The 22,710-nt window shown below is 39.9% G+C and overlaps 2 protein-coding genes across 3 annotated transcripts in view; both read right to left on the reverse strand.

Annotated features, from left to right (window-relative positions):
- LOC149267666 (dol-P-Man:Man(7)GlcNAc(2)-PP-Dol alpha-1,6-mannosyltransferase-like) overlaps positions 1 to 22,710 on the reverse strand; it is a 542,356-nt gene that overhangs the window by 276,668 nt on the left and 242,978 nt on the right. For both annotated transcript variants that reach the window (XM_089433813.1, XM_089433817.1), the window contains exons 11-12: positions 6,717 to 6,780; positions 6,411 to 6,514 (exon numbers count right to left, since the gene is read on the reverse strand). In XM_089433813.1, coding sequence (XP_089289939.1) covers positions 6,411 to 6,514; positions 6,717 to 6,780 — 168 coding nt within the window. The remainder of the gene's footprint in view (positions 1 to 6,410; positions 6,515 to 6,716; positions 6,781 to 22,710) is intronic.
- Positions 907 to 2,837, reverse strand: LOC149267667 (uncharacterized). The gene is made up of 3 exons (XM_089399477.1): positions 1,982 to 2,837; positions 1,726 to 1,867; positions 907 to 1,601 (listed from the first exon to the last, which is right to left on the reverse strand). Exons 1-3 carry the CDS (start codon positions 2,787 to 2,789, stop codon positions 1,097 to 1,099), a joined length of 1,455 nt encoding a protein of 484 aa, XP_089255603.1. The 5' UTR covers positions 2,790 to 2,837; the 3' UTR covers positions 907 to 1,096.

Here is a 22,710-nt window from a genome sequence, read left to right on the forward strand (position 1 = left end):
CATAGCTGACAATGCAAATAATTATGTGTCTGCCGGCATGATGCTTATGGAGAGGCATTGCAAATTGTTCTGGACTCTATGTGCCGCACATTATATCGATTTACTACTTGAGGATATGGGGAAACTGTCCTTCATCAAGGAGGTGGTTGATATGGCTAGGAGCGTCCCCAAGTTTATTTATAACCATGCTTTTGTTCTTAGCCTCACGAGGAGATAGACTAAAATCAAGGAGTTGTGGCATCCTACAATCACACGTTTTGCCACAAACTTTATTACTCTTCAATCTTTGCTTCGATGCCAGTTCGAGTTGAAGCAAATGTTCGTTTCTTATGAGTGGCATGATTGTAGATAAACAGGAGATAGGATGGGAGAGCCATTGCAAAAATGGTGTACTCTGACATGTTTTGGCAAGGAGTAGAAGAAGCATGCTTAGTTAGTGAACCTATAATAAAGGTTCTGAGATTGGTAGATGGGAGAAGTCTACAATGGCTTATTTGTATGAGGCCATGGATAGGGCCAAGGAGGCCATTCGTTCTTATAATGCAAACAAGGGTTTTGTTGGGCTTGATAGGCATATGATGTTATGGGATGTGATTGATAGTCGATGGACAGGGATGCTTCATTGACCCATTCATGCAGCAACACTCTTCCTCAACCTCACATTTTCATACAAATGCAACTTTGATTTTGATGGCGAGGTGATGGAAGCAATGTTGCACACATCGCGATCGGGATTTAATCGGCGCCGGGAAAAAATCGGAAAAATCGTTAAAATCGGGAAAAAATCGGGAAAAAATCGGAAAAAAATCGTTTGGCACAAAAATATTCATTTTTTTTCATTTTTTTTCAATTTTTTTAATATCTAAACCATCTACAACATAAAATAAATACATTGACACATAAATATGATAAAAAAACTAATATATAAGATGTTCAATATCATTTCTAGCGCTAAAATCACACATAACATTGAATCATGTCCTGAATAGTAAGTCCTGAGTCCCAAGTCCAACTCAGCCTCAAAATATCAACAAAAAATATGATAATGTATCTCATCATGTCATAATGTCATATACAATAAAATGAAAGTCTAATCCTATTGATTTCCTCTGCCCCTCTTGCGAGAATATGGCACAGCTTTCTCTTTCCCTCTAGATGTAGAAGCTGGTGCCTGTGGTGGTGGAAATGGCAGTGGAGTCTGACGTGCTCTAGAAGCTGAAGAACTAGTAGTAGCAGCTACAAGAGGCTGAGGTGGACGGAGACCACGTCCTCTACTGGTGGTAGTGGTAGCCCGGGTAGCCCGGGTAGGCGGTGTCACCTCCTCCTCCTGCTCCTCCAACTCCTCCTCCTCCTGCTCCTGCTCCTGCTCCTGCTCCTCCTCCTCCTCCTCCTCCTCCCCCTCCTCCTCCCCCTCATCCTGCACTAACCAATCCTCAGTGGGATCCATGAGAGGCCTCTCGGTCTCAACCCTCCATTCAGCAGTGGTGTCAATCCCATCCAATGAGATGGCTTCCGTATCAGGTGTCTTCTCTAGTTGTTTCACCCACAATCGAAGATTGTAGTAGACATAGACCATGTCATTAAGTCTATGGGACTCCAACCTGTACAAAGTTCATGAAATAATAAATTAATAATTAATATTATAAAAAAAATATTGTTTAAAACTTTAATGAATTCAAAAATTTATTTGGAAATTTGCAATATTTTAAATGTTTAAGTGTTAACCTATTGCGCTTCTTGTTGTGTATTTTTTCAAATACACTCCAATTGCGCTCACATCCCGAGGAGCTGCATGTTTGGCTGAGGATGCGCACGGCAAGATTTTGCAAAAGGGGTACTCTGCCACCATACATCTTCCACCATGCGTCTACAACAAAATTACAAAGAAAATTTTAAATAAACATAAGAAAAAAATGGAATTTGAAGAAACAATGAAATTTGAAACAAAGTTACAAAGTACATACTACAAACTAAAAAATACCTGGGATTTTAACCGTCCTATCATTGATAGCCATCTCAAAGCCAAATGTGCCACCTGACAACTTATATTGCTCAATTTGTCTAGAGACCTCCATACGTTCTTCTGGAGTTTTCACCATCTTCTGGACACAGGTTAATAATCCTTCCACGACCTCAACATCAAAATTAAACCCACATGCATAAGAAAATGCAGGGTTCAGGAAAAGGCCAGCAGCATGAATGGGACGATGGAGTGTGTTGTTCCATCGCTCATCAATGACCTTCCATAGAAGGAGTTGTCTCTGGAACCCATCATCTCCCTTGTCATCATAGTAGGACCGAATGGCTTCTTTGGCCCTATCCATGGCTTCATACAAATAGCCCATTGCGGGCTTCTCACCATCTACCAACCGAAGAACCTTTACCAAAGGTTCTGTGACAGCGCACACCTCCTGCACTCCCGCCCAGAAGTCTTCTTGGTATGAAACAAGTCTGCAGACGGCCTCTCCTTCTGGTTTGCGGCTCATTGGCGAAGAACGCCACTCCTCTGAAACAAACATTCTCTTCAAATCCCACATAGAATTCAAGAGGGATTGAAGAGATATGAAACTCGTCGCAAACCGTGTAATGGCGGGGCGCACCAACTCTTTGTTGTTGGTGCATTTTCTCATCAAGCTAAGCACAGATGTGTGATTGTAAATAAATTTTGTGATGGTTTTTGATGAGTCAACAGCCTCTTTGACAAAGGGAATTTTCCCTATGTCCTCTAACATCAAATCAATACAATGGGCAGCACAAGGTGTCCAAAATAAAGTAGGATGCCTGTCCATAAGCAATCTACCAGCAGCAACATAATTTGCAGCGTTGTCCGTTATGACTTGGACAACATTTTCTGCACCCACCTCCAAAATAAACACATCCAGCAAATCACATAAATTTTTTGCATCTTTGATTTGATGAGTTGCATCAACAGATTTGATAAACATAGTCCCCAAGGGACAACTAACCAAGAAGTTTATAAGGGTTCTCCCCTTTTGGTCAGTCCAACCATCTGACATAACAGTGCATCCTGTTTGTGCCCATGATGCCCTAAAATCCTCCAATCTTTGGGTGCAGTCACGCTTTTCATCTTGAAGAAGCCGGCCTCTGAAATCATGAAGAGAAGGGAGTTTGTACCCCGGGCCAACACTGGCAACAGCATCAAGAGTAGGTTGGAAAAATGGATTATTCCTTATAATGCTGAAAGGAATATCACTCCAGAGGAGAAATTTTGTCATCAACTTGTCAGCTTTTTCTTTTTCAGTTCTTTTCATCATTGAACCGATAGTTGGTTGTGAACCAGGTGTGGTTCGAGGAACAAAATATGATGATGCAGCAAACGGATTGACTGACGCTGCAGTAGAACCTGTGCCACTTGGCCCACTTCCTTCAACTGACCTTCTTAGTTGCCTTTTGAGTTCTTCTTTGGCGTCTCTAGTGTGCTCTAATTCTCCCAATGCTCTCATGGCTTTTTGGATAATTTCAGCATTTGTCTTTAGACAGGGCCCCACATCACGTCCAGGGATTTGTGCAAGGTGGAACTTCAACCTGTACACCCCCCCGAATATTTCCTTTCCACACAACTTGCAAATCAAGTTTTGTCTATCATTCGGAGTTTTAGGGTCACCATATTCCCAGAAAGGATCCAATTTCCTTGGCATGTTTGTTTTTGAATTTTGAATTTGCAAACCTATGGAAAAATAAGGATTAGGAAATAGGAATTTAGGATTACATAAATGATAATAGTAAATAGTAAATACAAATTACAATTTAGCATTTGCAAAATTACAAGCTAATTATTTCCAAAATCCCAATTTGAATTTCTAAACCCAAAAAACAATGAAAAATCAAAAAAAATAAACAATGTTTAAAGAAAATGAGAAAATAAAAATCAAAAATTGGTTCTCATAGTCATAACAAATAACCCATCCCAAATCAATGAAAAATTTCTAAAAATTCTTTAAAAACAATGAAAAACAAAGTTTTTAGAGAACCAAAACAAAAAAAAATTAATCTACATACCTGGTTTATGGACAAATTCGCGATCTTGGCTTGGATTCCTCCTAAAATCGGCTCCCACAAGCGACGGCAACCCTCTCCCTCCCTTCTTCTCCTTCTCCTCCTTCTCCTCCGCGGCGGACTGCTGAATGAATAAACAAAAAATCGATTTTACATATAAAACCCCCGCTGCCCGCGCCTCCCGCGATTTTTTCCTTAAAAATCGCGATTTTTTCGATAAAAATCGTTAAAAAAAATTTCCGCCGATTTTTTGGATAAAAATCGCGATTTGAATCGGCATTTTGAAAAAATCGCGATTTTCCGATTTTATCGCGATTAAATCGCGATGTGTGCAACACTGGATGGAAGGGCTCCATTCCTATATTCATAGGATGCTACCTAATCCCGAGGTTCGTAGCAAAATCAATCGCAAAATACAGTTTTATCGGGGTTGTGTTCACCTATTTGGCTTTGATGATGCTATTAGGGAAAGGACCCTTTTCATGCCATGTAAGTGACAAGTCATCACTCATTAGAAATTAGAATTTCCTTACTTATAATTCTAGATTTTTAAAATTCAATTATGTAACTTTTTATTTGAAAGTTTAATTATGTTTTAAGTTTTTGACTTTTTTGTTTCTTTATTTTGTTGTAGATATTTGGTGGCAAAGTTATGATGCAAGGGCACCAAATTTGCAGAAATTGGCCATAAGAATCCTGAGTCAAACATGTAGCTCTTCAGGGTGTGAGTGCAATTGGAGTGTATTTGAGAAAATACACGCAAAAAGCGCAAAATGTATAACTTTGAGCTCCAGCCTTCAGTTGAGCAATTACACTTATTGTAATTTAAAAATTTTAATTTATGACCCTCAAGTGTCAAGAGTCAAAACTCAAAATTCATTAGTTTTTTTTACTCTCACAGGTTGGAGTTCGCACACCTCAATGATTTAGTGTATGTGCATTACAATATCCGACTTTGAGTGAAGCAAATAGAAGCACCAATGGATCTAGATGTCATTTCCTTAGACAATATTGATGTATTGTCTCAGTGGAGGGTGCAGTATGAGGAGCCCATCTTGGAGGAGTCACCTTCATGGTTAGAGCCAAATGATCCATTAGAACAGGGGCAGCAAGAGGAGAAGGAGCAAGAGGAAGAGGAGGAAGAGGAGACTGTGGGAGCATCAACATCAACACCATCTTCTATAGATATAGGAGAGCATAGCTCCATACCTAGCACTCATTATTTGACATTAGGTGCAGGGGCAAGGCCAGGGCCTTGTACTGCTAAGGGCAAGCCTGGCAAACAACTCATCATGGTTTCCTGTAAAAGGGGGAGAGGGCACTGATTGCAGATACATAGCTGCTAGTTCTATTTTTTTTGCTACATATAACTCATGATGATGAGATACTTTTATATATGTGATGTTATTTTGTATTGGTTCTCCACATCTGAGTCCTTGATTGGACAATTATCAGGGATCAGCAGGATTTGGTATCACCTTTGATGTATCATTTCTATTTGACATCATATATATCAGTGCTTTCTTCATATTTATGTGTCAATGTGTTTATTTCATGTTGTTATTGCTTTATATGTTTAAAAATCTAAAAAAATGAATATATTATGCATTTTTTATGCTTGCTGATATTTGCCAATATTTTGCCAATATTTTCGCCGATATTGCCGATAAGATGTTTTCTGGAGTCTAGCCGATATTTTTCCGATACCGATATTATCAACACTGGTCCAAACCAATTCCTTAACATCCACACTTCACAAATTCCTGAAGCTTTGCTTCACTCGGGCTTTGTGGGTCTGCACAATCAATCCCCAATCATCAATCATTTTTTCCATAGTAACTCATCTGCAGTCCATAAATATCTCTTACAGGTCTTCTCTAGTTTCCCAAAAATCTACAATCATGTCTTCCACTTTCCCATGATTTAACTTTTTATGTCTTCTTATGCATACAGTTTTCCCATAACCAATATGTGTGAGGCTACAATTCTTCAATGAATTTCTCTGAAACACTATTTTGTCGATGCTTCCCACATCATATATCAAAATTGTCACATCTCTTCAAACTTCTCTTTTGATTACAATAAGCAATTTGCTATTTAAATCATCAAGCATATGTTGTAAAACGTTATTGGTTATTAGAATAAAAAATTGAAATCACTTGAGGACTCCTTCACAAAATAATTGAGTAATATTTCCTAGAATTCAGGAATGCCACACAAGAAGTTAAGATCAGCATGCAAAACAAAATGAACTAAATCAATATTCAGACAAATATGAATAAGTGACAAACTCTTGAAGCCTTAGATTCACCCATTGATCATTTGCTGACAAAAGTAAGCATTTCCAGCTCATCTGCATAAGTGCATTTACTTTTGAAAGAATTTCAGGATACACCCCATTCAGAGCTACGGTTCAAGACAGAATTAAACCAGAAAACCTCCATTTCTGGCCATGTGATCCTTTTCCACATAATTGAGTCAATCAAGATTGTCGACCCTGCCAAAAGTCAAAATAACACTAACAATCAGCAAAGATATATCCATCCCTTCAATTAGTGCTCCAATAAATGGGAAAATAAACGAATGCATCTTCTTCTATAAAGCAGTAATAGCATGGAAAAACATTAATGAAAGTGCTCAATATATTTCTGCTAAGAGGAAATAGAAAACAATATTACTAGAGCCTGGAAAGTGTCAACCTATGCTCAAAAGAGCTGTAATTGCACAACATCTTACAGCGCTCCATAATGTAACTTGTCTAGTCTGAGAAAGGTGCAAAATATAGATAAGAACAGATTCTGATACCTATAAAGGTTGTGTGATATAAAAGTTTCAACACAATTTGTCAGAGACATGCAAAAGTGATATTCATGCATACAGCAAGCAGAACAGGGACAGAACGGAAAAAAGAAGATTCCTAAGAAGTTCATTTTGTACTAGCAATTTGACAAAGCATACTGCAAAAAATAAAGAAAATATCCTGAAATAAATAATTACAGCCCATGCTGATGCATAGCCCTTGATGACTTGAAACACCCATTTAAAAGACTTGTACTTAAAGCATATGGAACGACAAATCTTCAGGACTTCTATGGCTAGATTAACTCATCAAATTAAGCATCATAGAAGTTAGAACTAAATACTCATAGCCCTAGGTACACAAATCTAAGAAGTGGTCTCCATATCCAACCAAAATAGCTGGAGAAAATTACAGCATATGACTAGAATTAGCTCTTGCCTCTGTTACACCGGCTTTCAAGATGGGGGAACAGTGAGGATAACAGGACAAGTTTCCAAGACAGCTAGACCAGAACCCCAAAATTTTCAGGGTATGGCAAGTTGGGGATGGTATGTGTGCATAATTTTAAAAATTTACCATTCACCATAAACACATGTAATTACTTGCAAGCATAACAAGATATACCATATAGTATTATGTACATCCTTTACAGTTAGTTTTGAAAAAAGCTCAAGAAATTTAAAGAAGGGCTGCATGGCATTCCATTATTGGACCTTAGACATGAGCAAAATGTAGTTCAGCTTTAGATAATTGAAGTGTAACTCTTTTCAATTAGTGGTAATGTCCATGAAGGGTCTACGAGACAAAGAACTATGTTTATAGCAGAATTTCTTCCTCATATTTCTTTTCAATGTTCATTATGTTAAAACTTAATAGTCATTCCCTTCTCAATAGGTTTTGCAGATTTTTAGCCCCAAGGGTTACCTAAAGTGGTCATGAGCCAGACATGAGACATCTTATCTCTCCCCCAAAGTTGAGGATATCATAGGTTCGACACTCTTGATCCCCGTGAGGTCAAGTAACCGATGATTTACTGCATTATGGATCATGGGGTAGTACTCGAAGGATTTTATGCAAGGGTTTCCTCGGAATATTAAAAAAGATTCTACATATTTTTATAGCTATGTTGAAAACCACTACAAATCATTTAGATATTTTCCATGAATCTCCTAATCAGTTCATAACCAAACACATTCCATGAGATTTGGTCCATCCAACTGTGATGACCAAACCTGGCTGACAAGATAATTGTCCAAAAGTTATGGATTATAAAGATATCCATTATAGGTTAAATAAACAATATATATAAATGTATGACTAAAATTAATATGATGTTACAAACGAGGGTCTTGTTGACCACTGGAGTGGCACCTGAAGATTATCTGAAGACTCCATGCCCAAGGATGAACCAAAGGATGCTTGTACCATCAAATATTATCATATTACCAGAGTTTTTCAACTCTACTTTTTCTTCTTATCATTTTCTAATGTACCCAAATTCCACAAACCCTATGGGGACGATATAAAGTGATGCTAGTATGATGAGTTTGAGTCATGCAACAGGCCTAAGTAGCTTTGGATCTTATCATCTCCTTAGGAGGACTTAATAATTAATTGAGATTTTTCCTCCAAGCATAACCCCAAAGCTGACGTACGGCTTTATGGTGAGGCCTTGAGTGAGTCTTAGTGTCTAGAGTCATTGTATATTACCATACTAGATCACTCGTAAAGTTTCGTGGAATTTGGTTAGGTCTAGGGGGTCATTTTTTAATTTTTTTAATTTTCGGCAGGGCGGAAATTGGAATAAAATTTGTATCTAAAATGTAATAAGTGATGTCTAAAGAAGTTGTATGGGGTATGAGTAATAAAAATTGCACCTCTCACCCTCAACTTTCTACTATGACACACTTTGAGAGGTTAAAAATGTGTTCTAGACCCTCAAAACCCACTTTTCCTAAGTTTAGTGGGAAATCTGGCAATTAATTAAGCCATAAATAAATTAAAATAGAGGAAAATAAATGTTCCATGTGAGAAAATGACTTGGAAATTATCCCAAGTCAAAGAGTTGAGTCAAGGGACATGTGGAGGATGATTGAGCACCTTACATCATAAATGCACCACTCCCACAAGGAAATTAAATTTCTTGCACTTAATTATGAAGTTGCTTACTTGGAAAATCGAATTTTTGGAGGATTTAATGCACACAAAGGAATATTTGATGGAGAAATTTGTGGAAGTTTGTCTCACCTTAGCTCCACTTCTTCTACACTTAGCATATTCACTTGGAGATTTCGAGTTGCACTTGGAGGCCCACGCAGTTCATGATGAGGATATTCGTTGGGCACATTGGGATCATTGTTTGAGGTGGCACTTCATGGCTAGTTGGATAGGGAGTTAACTCCCTCTCATTGCACACTTGGAGAATTTGATTTCTTAGTGGGGATTGCTCATGCCACATATGGAATTCGATTTGGTGGAGGCTCTACAATTGTGCTCTTTCATCCACACTTGTAACTCGACTTGCTCTTCTTGGGATTTCCTCCATAGCCATTTGTCATATGGATGCTACATTGGGATTTGTTCACATTCTCCTATATAATTAAATCTTGGGTTCTCATTTTGTATCTTTTGCAACGAGCTATTATGCTTGGGGAACCCTTGCTTCTATGTACTCTTGTTCTTCATTTGAATAAAGAGACTTTGGGGTTGATTCATGATTGTTATTCCATTGGAGCATGTGCTTGGTTCATTGAAGGTATAATCCTCTCTACTTGTGCCTTTGAATTGTATTTCATTTGCTCATATGCTTTTATAGAATCGTAGATGTATAACTATCTTACATTTACAATTGGTTTATGAATATGCTCTAGGTGTAGACTACCTCTAGTTGTTTTCATATAAATTTCTAGAGTTATCTCAACATTGTTTATTGATTTAATCCATATGAGCTAATGTGTGTTGGAAGTTTCGTAAAGGATCAATGTTGAATCAACTAGCAAGCGTGAAGGGAAGTCTTCAAGAGACCAACCCACTCTTGCTATTGTTTTCAAGGAGCTCTCATCGTTATTTAAATTTTATAAGTCTAATCTTTAGAAGTAGTTGTTCTTGCAGGGTTTTCTTTTACCTAGTTTATGCATAAGTCAAAATATCAAAAATCCTTCATATATTTTGATCTTGTACTTTCATCTATTTATCTAATGAATCAAGAACTTCTTATAAGCTAGACATGATACTGCTAGTTTTTGGTAGCATCGAAAGTTCTCTAGCCTTGAAAATTGGTGGAGAGGCTAAGGCACATGAGTTCTAAAGAACCCAAAAACCGTTTAATGAAATTCCACCCGGACTGTATTTTATTAAAATAATTAATATTTTTAATCAAGTTCCTAAGACTAAACTTAGGGAAATTAAAATATTAATGGGTATTAATCAAAATATGGGTGAGAAATAGAAGGTGAATCAAGTCATGTTTTAATCTTAGTTGTTGATTAGAGACTTAATCTCAGTTGTTGAAGACTCAACAGGAAAAGTATAAAATTGAGGCTTGGGGTTCATTTGGAAACACACAGAGAGAGATTGAGGAAATCAATTTTCTGAGGTGAGGAGTTCTCAGGAGGAAATCGATTGGGGAGATCTTGTAGCTGAGGGGTAGTGAGAATCCGGGAGAAGGATTTTCTGGAGAATACTAACAGAGAGGCGGAGAGAGCTTGCAGAGAGGCAGCTCAGCAACCAGGATAGCTAGCGCAAAAAAGTTGCCCGTCACAAAGAATCCAGAACAACCGGAATAGCCGAAACTATCGAGAACTGTCGGGAATTGCTGGAACAGCTAAGAGAGCCTACGCAGAGGCAACGTAGTAGCTGACAAAGCTGACGCGGAAAAGTTGCCTATCACGGAGAATCTAGAATTGTCAGAACAACCGAAACTGTCGGGAACTACTGGAACTGTTGGGAACTGCTGGAACTACTGGGAACTGCCGAAACAGCCGGGAGAGCTGACGCAAAAGGAAGAGAAGGTGACGCAAGGCTAACGCAGAGCCAACGCAGAAATAGTTGGGGTTAGCCAGTCTTGTGCCGAATTAGTCGGAATTTTGCCGAGTGAAGTGAGGTAAAAACTCACTCAGATTTTCCGCCAGTATTTTCTCTGTAAAGGATTGTTAGATGAGCATCCTAGATTTGTATTCAGATATTTCGCCTACATAAAAAATATGCCCTCAAAGTTGTTGCACCGATTTTCCTACATTGGGTTTTTCCGATGACTATTGTATCCAAAAATAAGTGTGTCCTATGTATCTTGTTCTTTACTCTGTTTTCTATTTCATGATATCAAATATTTAATTAAGTGTAGGCTGCAGAAGTAATTTGCTTCAGTATTCAAAAGAATAACTTGATAATGTAATTAAAATCAATTAGGTGAAGTAGATTCAAATTTGTTGCAGTAGTGGTTCCTAGAGTCTAGAAATTTTCACATGGTATCAGAGCATTGATTTTGAAACAAGAAGAGCAGATCCAGTGCTGAGCAGTGAGGCCGAAAGCTACACTTGGCAGCAATTCGAATCCCCTTGAAGGGATTGCACAATGCTTATCGAGAACCATCTCTGAGGAAATCTCTCTCTGAACGAGACGACGGAGAGGTACGATTTCCAGTTCGTGAGTTTGCAGAGACAGAAGGTGTTTCCAACTATGTCATATGGAAGACCAAAATCTTAGATGTTCTGGAAGAATACGATCTCAAGGCCTACGTCAAGAGTACTGTGGCTGTTCCTACTGATAGAGATCAAAGGAAGAAGTATAAGGCCAAGCAGGGGAAGGCAAAGAGGCTCATTCTCGATGGAGTTTGAGATCAGGTGGTCTCACACTTGCAGGGCATGGATACAACCCAGGAGATGTGGGAAGCCTTGTCGTCTCTATATGAAAGCTCTTTCAAACAACGAAAGATGTATTTAGAGCAAAAGTTGCAGCAGAATTTGATGCAGAAAGAAGGGGTGCACCTCTATCTTCAACGTCTTCAGGACACTAGAGACCAGCTTGCTGCAATGGAGTCCACTCCTCAACCAACCGTGATGGTGAGGATAGCCCTGAATGGAGTCTCAGATGAATGACACGTTTTCGCCAAAAGCATATTAGGCAGGGAAAAACTACCTTCATGGGAGGGGATGTGGGCGGCTCTTCAACAAGAGGAGTTAAGGAGGGACCTAGTGAAGGTCAAACTCAATGGAAGCATTGGGAGTGGCACAAAGACAAAGGAGGAGGAAAACACAGCTCTAGCATTGAAGGGACAACAAAAGAAACAGTGGAAGGACATTTCGAAGGTGAAATGTTTCAGATGTGGCGAGATGGGTCATTTTGCATCTCAGTGTCCTTTAAAGCAAAAGGATAAGGACGAGATGTATTATACCTAAGGGAGATAGTATCAGGTACAGAGGGAGGTACCCAATGGAATAATGTAATAATGAGATGGGCCATAGTTAATAAATAAAGTGGTTAACCGTATCATGCAAGGGACCACAAGTTGTTAGTAATAATGTGATAAGCCCATGGTATTAGATATATGGTATTGAGAGAACCATGGTAATGTATGTATGAATCCTATATAGAGGCTAGAGACTCCCATTGAGAGGTGTCAAGGAATATTGTATGAACAAGCATATGGCTTGTGGAGTGTTCTCATTCCTTAAGGAGTAGTTGTATGGTGTTACCCTACCTCAAGGATTTCGATATTAATAAAAATCTGAAATTATTATCTTATATTGTGTTATTTCTTCGGCATATTCAGTATTTTTATCATATATTTCTAGGTTAGATCTATTGCAAATGGTATCAGAGCACCTTCTTGGGCACAGCGAAGTTTTTTTTTTTTGCAGGAGTTTTTTTGGGACGGCGAGTTTGCAGATCAGATCTGTAAGTTCAGGTGAAACATTTGCAGAATCTAATTGCAGATCTGGATTCTTTGTGAAAAATACCCAACTTCAAAAAAAATCGGCCGAATTGGAGTTTGGATGAAGGAGATATCACTGCTTTAAAAATCAGTTGTGTCGCAGAAATTTTTTATGAAAATTCGTGGACGACGGATCTCCAATTAATTTATGTAGTTTTTGTGGAGAATTTTGAGAAATTAATTGCAGATCTGAGAACCCCTTGAAAAATTACTCAATTTCAAAAACAAAATCGGTCAAAACGGAGTCTGGATGAGGGAGATATCGTTGATTTAAAATCAGCGCTTTTTCAGAAATTTTTGTAACGACAGGACAGTGGCAGTGCGAATCTGAAATTTCAATGCCTAAATCGGGATTTCTATCACATGGGAAGATGCAGAATGGTCATTCCATTTACGAAAACAAGTCATAATAAAGATTCTGAGCAATATTGACCGAACTATGGCCACTTTAAATTTTCGCCAAGTGTGATTTTTTTTCAAAACCCCATTCGTGTCATCTAGCAAGATGTTTTTTATAGAAAAAATGGTGGGCCGACTATTGAAAATTTAATAGCATTTCACAAGTTTGACTTCCTAGGGTGTTGGAAGGACAAAATAAAGTATTATTTGAAAGATGAAGCTGCTATATGGTGGAAATCACTTGACAGTGAGATTCTAAAGTTATGTCATGCTGACGAAATTGAAAAACTATTGTTTGAACAAACGGTCTCATACTGAAAAGAAGGAAACCAAAAAATCTAGCAAAGATTTTATTTTTACAGGAAAAAAGGAAACCAAGAAACCTAAAGGGTTATTTTCTGATGGTATCTCCTTATTACAGGTTCATGGATTGATTCAAAAGGAGAAGATCATTGTGTCTATAAATCCTAGTTGCAAGCATAATTTTATCAATGTTAATTTGGCAAAAAAATTGCAAGTTCCAGTAAAACACATGTTGATAATGAAGATGTTCAAGTTTATAAAGATTTGAAGCTTTCTATGGATAAGTATGTGTTGCATTGTGATTTTTATACTTCAGATATGGATAACATGGATGTTGTTTTGGGATATGCTTGGATGGAATATGTGGGTACTGTCAATATTAATGTGCAGAAGAAATTCATGAAGCTCTGGAATAAAAAGAATAAAATTACATTACAGGATAATTGTTAATTTTAGGCATGTTCTATGCTAGAGCAATTTATTTAAATTTTCTCAGATAGCAATCACGTCAACATTAAAGTAAACTGCAAATAGAACATAAATATAATCGCAAAAGGCAAGCCAAGACAAGAGGACACAAGATGTGGCTCCAGCCAGAGACAAACCCTAATGTGGGAAAACCCTTGATCAATTCTTCTTTTATGTTCTTCAAAGTTTAGCAGAGAAAGCGAGAGAGATAGTACATTTACAATAGAAGTCAATATCTTGGCTTTTGATATCGCATGAGATCAATTGAAGACATATTGCTTCAACTGATTCTCTAAGGTGACTCCTTCACCTATCAAAGCGCTGCTTTTCGTCCATTTGTGCACATAACCGTGTGACACCATGTTGTACTGTCACATTTGTCGAACCTTGATGACTGAGCTGCTCCTGCTCTCATCATCATAGTACTCATTATTTATCATGCCCATCATGCTGCATCATACATCATCATGCTATCTCATACATCAACATGTTGCCTCAAACATCAGTATGTTGTCTCATCCATCATCACGCTGCTCATTACAGAGATGGTTTCTACATATTCTTCAAGCCTTGCAACTGCACCTACTGTAGATTATGTAGCATCATGATATTAGACCGTTCATTCTTGCCATCCTTTATTATGACTGAGATCACTATGTCGTGGATTTCTGTGGGATCACTGGAATCCTTCTCATCATAATTATGACGGCACTATGACTGTAGGTCGAGACAAAGAGTGTCACTTCAAGACTCTTGTCTTCACAAGTATGCATGAGACTGTTATGTCTCCATGACAGTGTGTCTTCATGACTATGTATAAGGTGTCTCCATGACAGTATATAGATGACTCCATGATCCGCATATAAATGTTTCCATGGCTGCATATGAGTTTCCATCCATGGTTGCGTATAAATGAGTCTTTATTGCTGCGTATAAAGATTCATTGACAATGTTGCGTTTGACTGCAGCTTCATCAAATCAAGTTCAGCTATGCCGATAGCCCAGAACGTATGACTGCGTTTCACTGTGGCTACACCTCCTCATTGATGCGGCTCCTCTTCTTTGTCACTACAGCTCCACACCTTACTTGCGGCTTCACCTCCTCGTGACTGCGGTTATGACTGCGGCTATTCCATATGATAGTCACTGCGTGTAGGGAGTCTCTCTGTCCTGCGTATATCTAGAACATCGTATAACATTCACAATGACCAGCGTATAACCCATATGACAGTCACTACATGTAGGGAGTCTCTCTGTCCTGCATATATCCAGAACAGCGTATAACATTCACAATGACCAGCGTATAAAGATAGCGCATAAGTCTTCTGCATATATGTCTCCATTATGAACAGCGTATAAGTCTCCATCATGATCTGCGTATATGGGACCCCCCTTGACTGCGTAGATTAGGGCCTGCATATAAGACTTCTAGACAACGTATTAGGGCCTGTGTATAAGACTTCTGGACAGTGTATTAGGGCTTGTGTGCTACGTAGATCATCTGCATATGCCTGCGGCTTCCTACGGTTAGGGCATCACCCTTGGGCCAGCGCATCTTCATTATGTCTCTCCTTCACCAAAACCCAAAGACGTGGAGAGGAGGAGACCACATATGAAGAGGATGTGTCTTTCAAATGATTTCAAGTCCTCTAAATTTATACTAAAACATAGATGATGAATAGACACAACTATTGGGCTTCTGAGCCTACATAGGATACTGGTCGACTTGACAATATGTCTTATAAAACAAATAAATTCATAACTCCATGAATACTTATCAAAATCGGATGATCTTTAGATCAATCCTACACCTCTCAATGAGAGGGATCCAATAAAAAGATCAGCTGCCATAAATAAGATGACCCACATGGAGTTTGACCCTAGTTTCCAATTTAACACTCCCTCTCAACTAGGGAGAAATCCATCCGTTGATCCATATGTCCAACTGTACTATCTCTGCCATCAGTTCCCTGCACTGCTCTGCTCAGCTCTGCGAACTCTGTTGGCTCTGCTCAGCTCTGCTGGCTCTGTTGGCTCTGCTCTACTCTGCTGAACCATGAAGAAGAAGAATTGATTGAGAATGTGTCATACCATTCTCCACTGACCCAAAGTCAGTCTCAGAGTGTGTACCACTGGTCCCAGACCAGTCCTCAACCAACCTAAAGTCAGTGTCATAGTGGGTACAACTCCTAGAATTGGTCCCAGACCAGTCTTCTACTGACTCGAAGTTAGTCTCAGAATATGTACCACTGGTCCCAGACCAGTTCTCAACCGACCCGAAGTCAGTGTCATAGTGGGTACAACTCCTACCACTGGTCCCAGACCAATATCATTGATCCCAGATCAACGAAGGTCATCCAAGCATAGGGAGTACAGTAGATACAGCGATGCATCCATCAATACTACTATGGTCCCTATGCTCATTTCCCTGCTCATTGATCAGATGAGAGGTACTTCCCATGAATCTTGGACTGCATGGGTAGGATGCCTTGACAGGAGAACTAATCAATCATGTCCATAGGAGAGCGAGTCATCCTGTCCCACAAGAGAGCGAATCATCTTGTCCACAATCGCGATGGAGAACACATCATCCAGGCCTCACAGGAGAACTAATCATCCTGCTACACAATCGTCATGGAGAACACATCATCCAGACCTCACAAGAGAACTAATCATCCTGCTACACAATCGTCATGGAGAACACATAATATAGACCTCACAAGAGAACTAATCATCCTGCTACACAAGAGAGCGAATCATCCTATCCACAAGAGAGCGAATCATCCTGTCAAGTGCGCACCACCAGGGGAGGGTGAGTCACCCTGTGGTCGTATGTTGCTCCAGTGAGAACCACAAGCCCCCAGAGCTCCCAGAGCTCAATGTAAACAACATGCAAGACCCTTGTACAAGGGTCTCTTGACAACTCCAAGTCGTTCGAGAAAATCACAGATTTGATCTTTCCCCCGAGGCTTAGACAAAGTGTAGCGACTTGTACATCATCTCATAGCGATGGAGCTTGCTTGCTCATAGACTTACAGGTAGTATCTGATGTCTATCTGCTGGACCAATCATCGAATACGGGATTCCTCAATAATCGAATCCCACCTCTGGTTGTCACAGAGAATCACAATGGTATTCATCATGTGTACAAACAGCTTGCTGAAGAGCTTCCCCAACCAGGTAGCTTCATACGAGATCATACTCATAGATATGTATCCGGTCTCGGCAATGCTTATAACAACTGACTTCTGCTTCCTACTCATCCATGATATCGAAGCAAAATCCAAAGAGAAACAGCACTAAGAAGTGCTCTAGTGATCCTCCACACTGCCTGCCCAATCAGCATTTGAATAATCATGCAGTTTCATATTTCCGGCAGTTTATCTCCATCAATGAGAGATTGTGCCATGAAGACATCTTAGAAGATTCTTGGCACCAATATTGTGAGCCTCAACCAAATATGAGCTCCCCATGCTAACTGCAAAACATATGTCCAGACAGAAGTTCACCAAGAACTTTCCCAAATCTGGTCCGACATCACTACCATATAACTTCTGAAAGTTAAGATCCTCGAGGTAGTCACAGGCTTGCAGTTTATCATTTCACATCCAGAATCCAACTCCCTCTTACTTCTGCAAGTGAGAGGGTCTGCATAGGTCGTCCTCATAAGGTGCTGGTATGAGAGGTCTATCATCCACAACCTTCGGATGGTTTGGATCCGTTTCACTTCTAGTGAATCTCAGCTTTATCAGACAGCTATCGATCCTCTCATACTATGCCCGGGGTGTTTTGCTTCAAGCCATAGAGGGCTTTCTTCCACCTGCATATGCGAGATTCCTGATTATCAATCTCAAACTCCTCGGGTTGTTCCAAACCTGTGGACCTGCTGTATGAGGGGAATGGTCCCCTTATAAGATTTTCCTTCGGTACATCTCAGACATGTACCTTCATGCTCTTTTTGAATCCAGGCATCCCTGTCACCATCTGACTCACAGGCCTCCAGTGTTGTGTCAATGGACATGGTCCCCAGTGGATTTCCTGCAACTTGATACAACCCTGAACTCAAAAACATCTTGAAAAATCTATTTTCAAACACATACCTTTCCATCGATGAGTGCCATCCTAAAACCTTTGACTTCCATTTCCGAGATGGACACCAGGTTCTTCTTGCGATCAAGTACATAAAATAGATTCTGGGGTTCCTTGCTTTCTTTGAAGAGTCGACCATTTCCTTGATGACCTGCATTATCAGTCATTCCCTTGATCATTGAAGATGTCCCTAGAATGATTGTTATCTTCATCAAGATATGTGTCTCTGCCATTCAGACACTACTTTGCATGATGGCTGAACTTATTGCAACCAAAGCATCTGCCTTTCCTTCCACCCTTAGATCTAAACTTCCCAATGAAGTGATCTTCCGTTGTGCCATTCCGATAATATTCTCTGCTTCCACTTCACCCTTAGTGAATGAGAAGAGGGATAATGATCCCAATGATCCTTTTGTCCTGTCCCAACTGTCTTCGGTGACTGCTCTTTCACTCTTGCTTGGGCATTGTCTTCACCTCACCTCTGATACCATGTTAATTTTAGGCATGTTCTATGCTACAGCATTTTATTTAAATTTTCCCAGTTAGCAATCACATCAGCATTAAAGTAAACTGCAGATAGAACATAAATATAAATCACAGAAGACAAGCCAAGACAAGAGGACACAAGATGTGGCTCTAGCCAGGGGTAAACCCTAATGTGGGGAAACCCTTGATCAAATCTTCTTTTATGTTCTTCAAAGTTCAGCAGAGAAAGCGAGAGAGATAGAACATTTATAATAGAAGTCAATATCTTGACTTTTGATATCGCATGAGATCAGTTGAACACATATTGCTTCAACTGATTCTCTAAGGTGACTCCTTCACCTATCAAAGTGTTGCCTTTCATCCATTTGCTGCACATAACCGTGTGACACCATGTTGTACTGTCACGTGTCGAACCTTGATGACTGAGCTGCTCTTGCTCTCATCATCATGGTACTCATTATTTATCATGCCCATCATGCTGCATCATACATCATCACGCTATCTCATACATCAGCATGCTGCCTCAAACATCAGTATGTTGTCTCATCCATCATCATGCTGCTCATTACAGAGATGGTTTCTACATATTCTTCAAGCCTTGCAACTGCACCTGTTGTAGATTATGTAGCATCATGATATTAGACCGTTCATTCTTGCCATCCTTTATTATGACTGAGATCACTATGTCGTGCATTTCTGTGGGATCACTGGAATCCTTCTCATCATAATTATGACGGCACTATGACTGTAGGTCGAGACAAAGATTGTCACTTCAAGACTCTTGTCTTCACAGGTATGCTTGAGACTGTTATGTCTCCATGACAGCGTGTCTTCATTACTGTGTATAAGGTGTCTCCATGACAGTATATAGATGACTTCATGATCCGCATATAAATGTTTCCATGGCTGCATATGAGTTTCCATCCATGGCTGCATAGAAATGAGTCTTTATTGCTGCGTATAAAGATTCATTGACAATGTTGCGTTTGACTGCGGCTCTTCCACTGCGGCTTCATCAAATCTCCTTCAAGTATGTCGATAGCCCAAAACGTATGATTGTGTTTCACTATGGCTACACCTCCTCATTGCTGCAACTCCTCTTCTTCGTGACTATAGCCCCACGCCTTACCTGCGGTTTCACCTCCTCGTGACTGCGGTTATGACTGCGGCTGTTCCATATGACAGTGACTGCATGTAGGGAGTCTCTCTGTCCTGCGTATATCCAAAACAATGTATAACGTTCACAATGACCAACATATAACCCATATGACAGTCACTGCGTGTAGGGAGTCTCTCTGTCCTGCATATATCCAAAACAACGTATAATATTCACAATGACCAGCGTATAAAGACAGCGCATAATTCTTCTGTGTATATGTCTCCATTATGAACAGCGTATAAGTCTCCATCATGATCTACGTATATGGGAGCCCCCTTGACTGTGTAGATTAGGGCCTGCATATAAGACTTCTGGACAGCGTATTAGGGCCCGTGTATAAGACTTTTGGACAGCGTATTAGGGCCTATGTGCTGCATAGATCATCCTCATATGCCTGCAGCTTCCTGCAGTTAGGGCATCACCCTTGGGCCAGCACATCTTCATTATGTCTCTCCTTCACCATAACCCAAAGACGTGGAGAGGAGGAGACCACATATGAAGAGGATGTGTCTTTCAAATGATTTCAAGTCCTCTATATTTATACTAAAACGTAGATGATGAATAGACACGACTATTGGGCTTCTGAGTCTACATAGGATGTTGGCCGACTTGACAATATGTCTTATAATACAAATAAATTCATAACTCCATGAATGCGTATCAGAATTGGATGATCTTTAGATCAATCCTACACTTCTCGATGAGAGGAATCCAATAAAATTATCAGCTGCCATAAATAAGATGACCCACATGGAGTTTGGCCCTAGTTGCAATTTAACAATATTTCCATTAAGACCCAAGCAGAGACTATGGAGGCAGAAGCACAAAGTTCTAATGACACTGACACATTAGACGATGAGCCTTTGATGGTCAACAACCAAACACAAACATCAAACCATGTACCAAAAAAACAGGTAGAGTCCAAGGAGGCTGAAGCGGAAAATGTTTCAGGGACTGATACATCAGATGAGAAATCTGTGGTTGAAGTAATATTGAAAGATAAGCAACAATAGCACGTGCCACAACATGTACCAGATACCAATTAGGCTCCATTAGGTAGTGAATTAAAGAAAGATACACCATTGGTTAAAACTTCAGCATATCACCACCCACATCACCCCGCAAGAAAACAACCAACACGATGGAAACAAATTAGCCACAAGGACAACAACCCCCGCATGACAGATAGAGAGGGACGATGATTCACCCACAACACATCAACACAAAAGAGCCGCCAGGGTCAATTTCCATCTCAAGTGAGCGAGCACCAGCTAGATTGAGGGTTCACCTTTCTCTTGGATGGCTAGATGCACGGGCATGGTACCAGTGGACTACTTTTTTGAGTAGATCTTATTATTTGTGTTCTTCTTATATCTCGGGGACGAAACATTTTAAGGGGGGTGGAATGTAGTATACCTAGGGTGTATAGTATGGGGTACAGAATGAGAATAATGTAATAATGGGATGGGCCATAGTTAATAAATAAAGTGGTTAACCCACATCATGTTAGGGACCACAAGTTGTTAGCAATAATGTGATAAGCCCATGGTATTAGATATATGGTATTGAGAGAACCATGGTAATGACCCATGGTATTGTATTTATGAATCCTATATAGAGGCTAGAGACTCCCCATTAAGAGGTGTCAAGGAATATTGTATGAACAAGCATATGGCTTGTGGAGTGTTCTCCTTCCTTAAGGAGTAGTTGTATGGTGTTACCCTACCTCAAGGGTTTTGATATTAATAAAGATCTGAAATTATTATCTTATATTGTGTTATTTCTTGGGCATATTCAGTATTTTTATCATATATTCCTAGGTCAGATCTATTACACGAGAAGCATAATCCAAAGGTTGCAGCGGGGAAGATAGACGAGGAAGAGTATGCCATGAGTGCTCACGCATCTCCAGGAGGGAGATGGGGCAATATTGAGGTGTAGTCAAGAGCAATGTTGCACGAAGCGCCCCCCCCCCGTTCCAAGCTCGGAAGCGCGCTTCCGAATTTTTTTGCCGCTTCCTAGAATTTTCGGAAGCGTGGCTCGAAAGCGCGCTTCGTACGGCGCTTCGGGCATACGAAGCATGGTGCTTCGGAGGGAGAAGCGCATGCTTCCCGTACACTTCCGGAAAAGGCCACGCGCAAAGTAAAATTCGGTTTTTTTTATTTTTATTTTTTTTTTAGTTTTTGTTGACTTGGCATAAAGGGGGTGGGTTAGGGTGAGGTTAAGGTGAGGAATGAAGGGAATAAAGCCCCCATTCATTCCTCATTTGCTCACTTTGAGTTTATGAGAGTTGGAGAAGAGAAGAGAGGAGAGGAGAAGAGAAGAGATGAAAGGAGAGGAGAAGAGAGGAGAGCTTGGAGGAGTGAAGGAGGAGGAGCTAGGTGGAGGAGGAGCTTGGAGCAAGAGCTTGGAGGACTTCATCTACAAGAGCTAAAGAGGTAAGTTCAAACCCCAAACTCCCTTATATTTTTGACATTTTTTTTGTATTTTTCTCCTCCCTCTCCTACTCTTTCCCATTGTTTCTACTTGCTCCTTTACTTGCAGGTTATCCACCACCTATATCCATATTCCAAGATGGTGTTCTTTTGGCTTCTATGTATCATTCCACTCTTGGTTTTAATGATGGCAAGGGGGAATAAGAATAGAGGGGAAGAAACACAAGAGGACAATGGTCCCAATATGAGTGACCCAAATCCAATGTATGATGAGGAGGAAGGGTTTGAAGAGGAAGGGGATGACCCTGAAGGGGAAACTGAAACACTAGATGGGAAAGCTGCATTAACACCCTTGTGGAACTATGTGACCAAACTTGATGGGGGAAAGGGTGGTGGAACTTACAAATTTGTGTGCCCTCATGGTTGTCATGGAGGAAAACCATATTTTGGTTCATATACCCATGTGAGGAGGCATCTTTGTGGGGTGCTGGACAGTGATGAAAAAAAGGGTCCTGTGGGGGTACAAATTTGCCCAAACATTTCAACTGAAGAAAGAGGAAAATTCATCCAAATAGAGGAGGCTGCACAACAAAAAAACAAGAAACAAAAAACTCATTCTGAA

The sequence above is a fragment of the Pinus tabuliformis genome, chromosome 6 (genome assembly GCF_031772625.1).
Source record: "Pinus tabuliformis cultivar Carrire ecotype Pingquan chromosome 6, CPIR1, whole genome shotgun sequence".
Lineage (NCBI taxonomy): Eukaryota > Viridiplantae > Streptophyta > Pinopsida > Pinales > Pinaceae > Pinus > Pinus tabuliformis.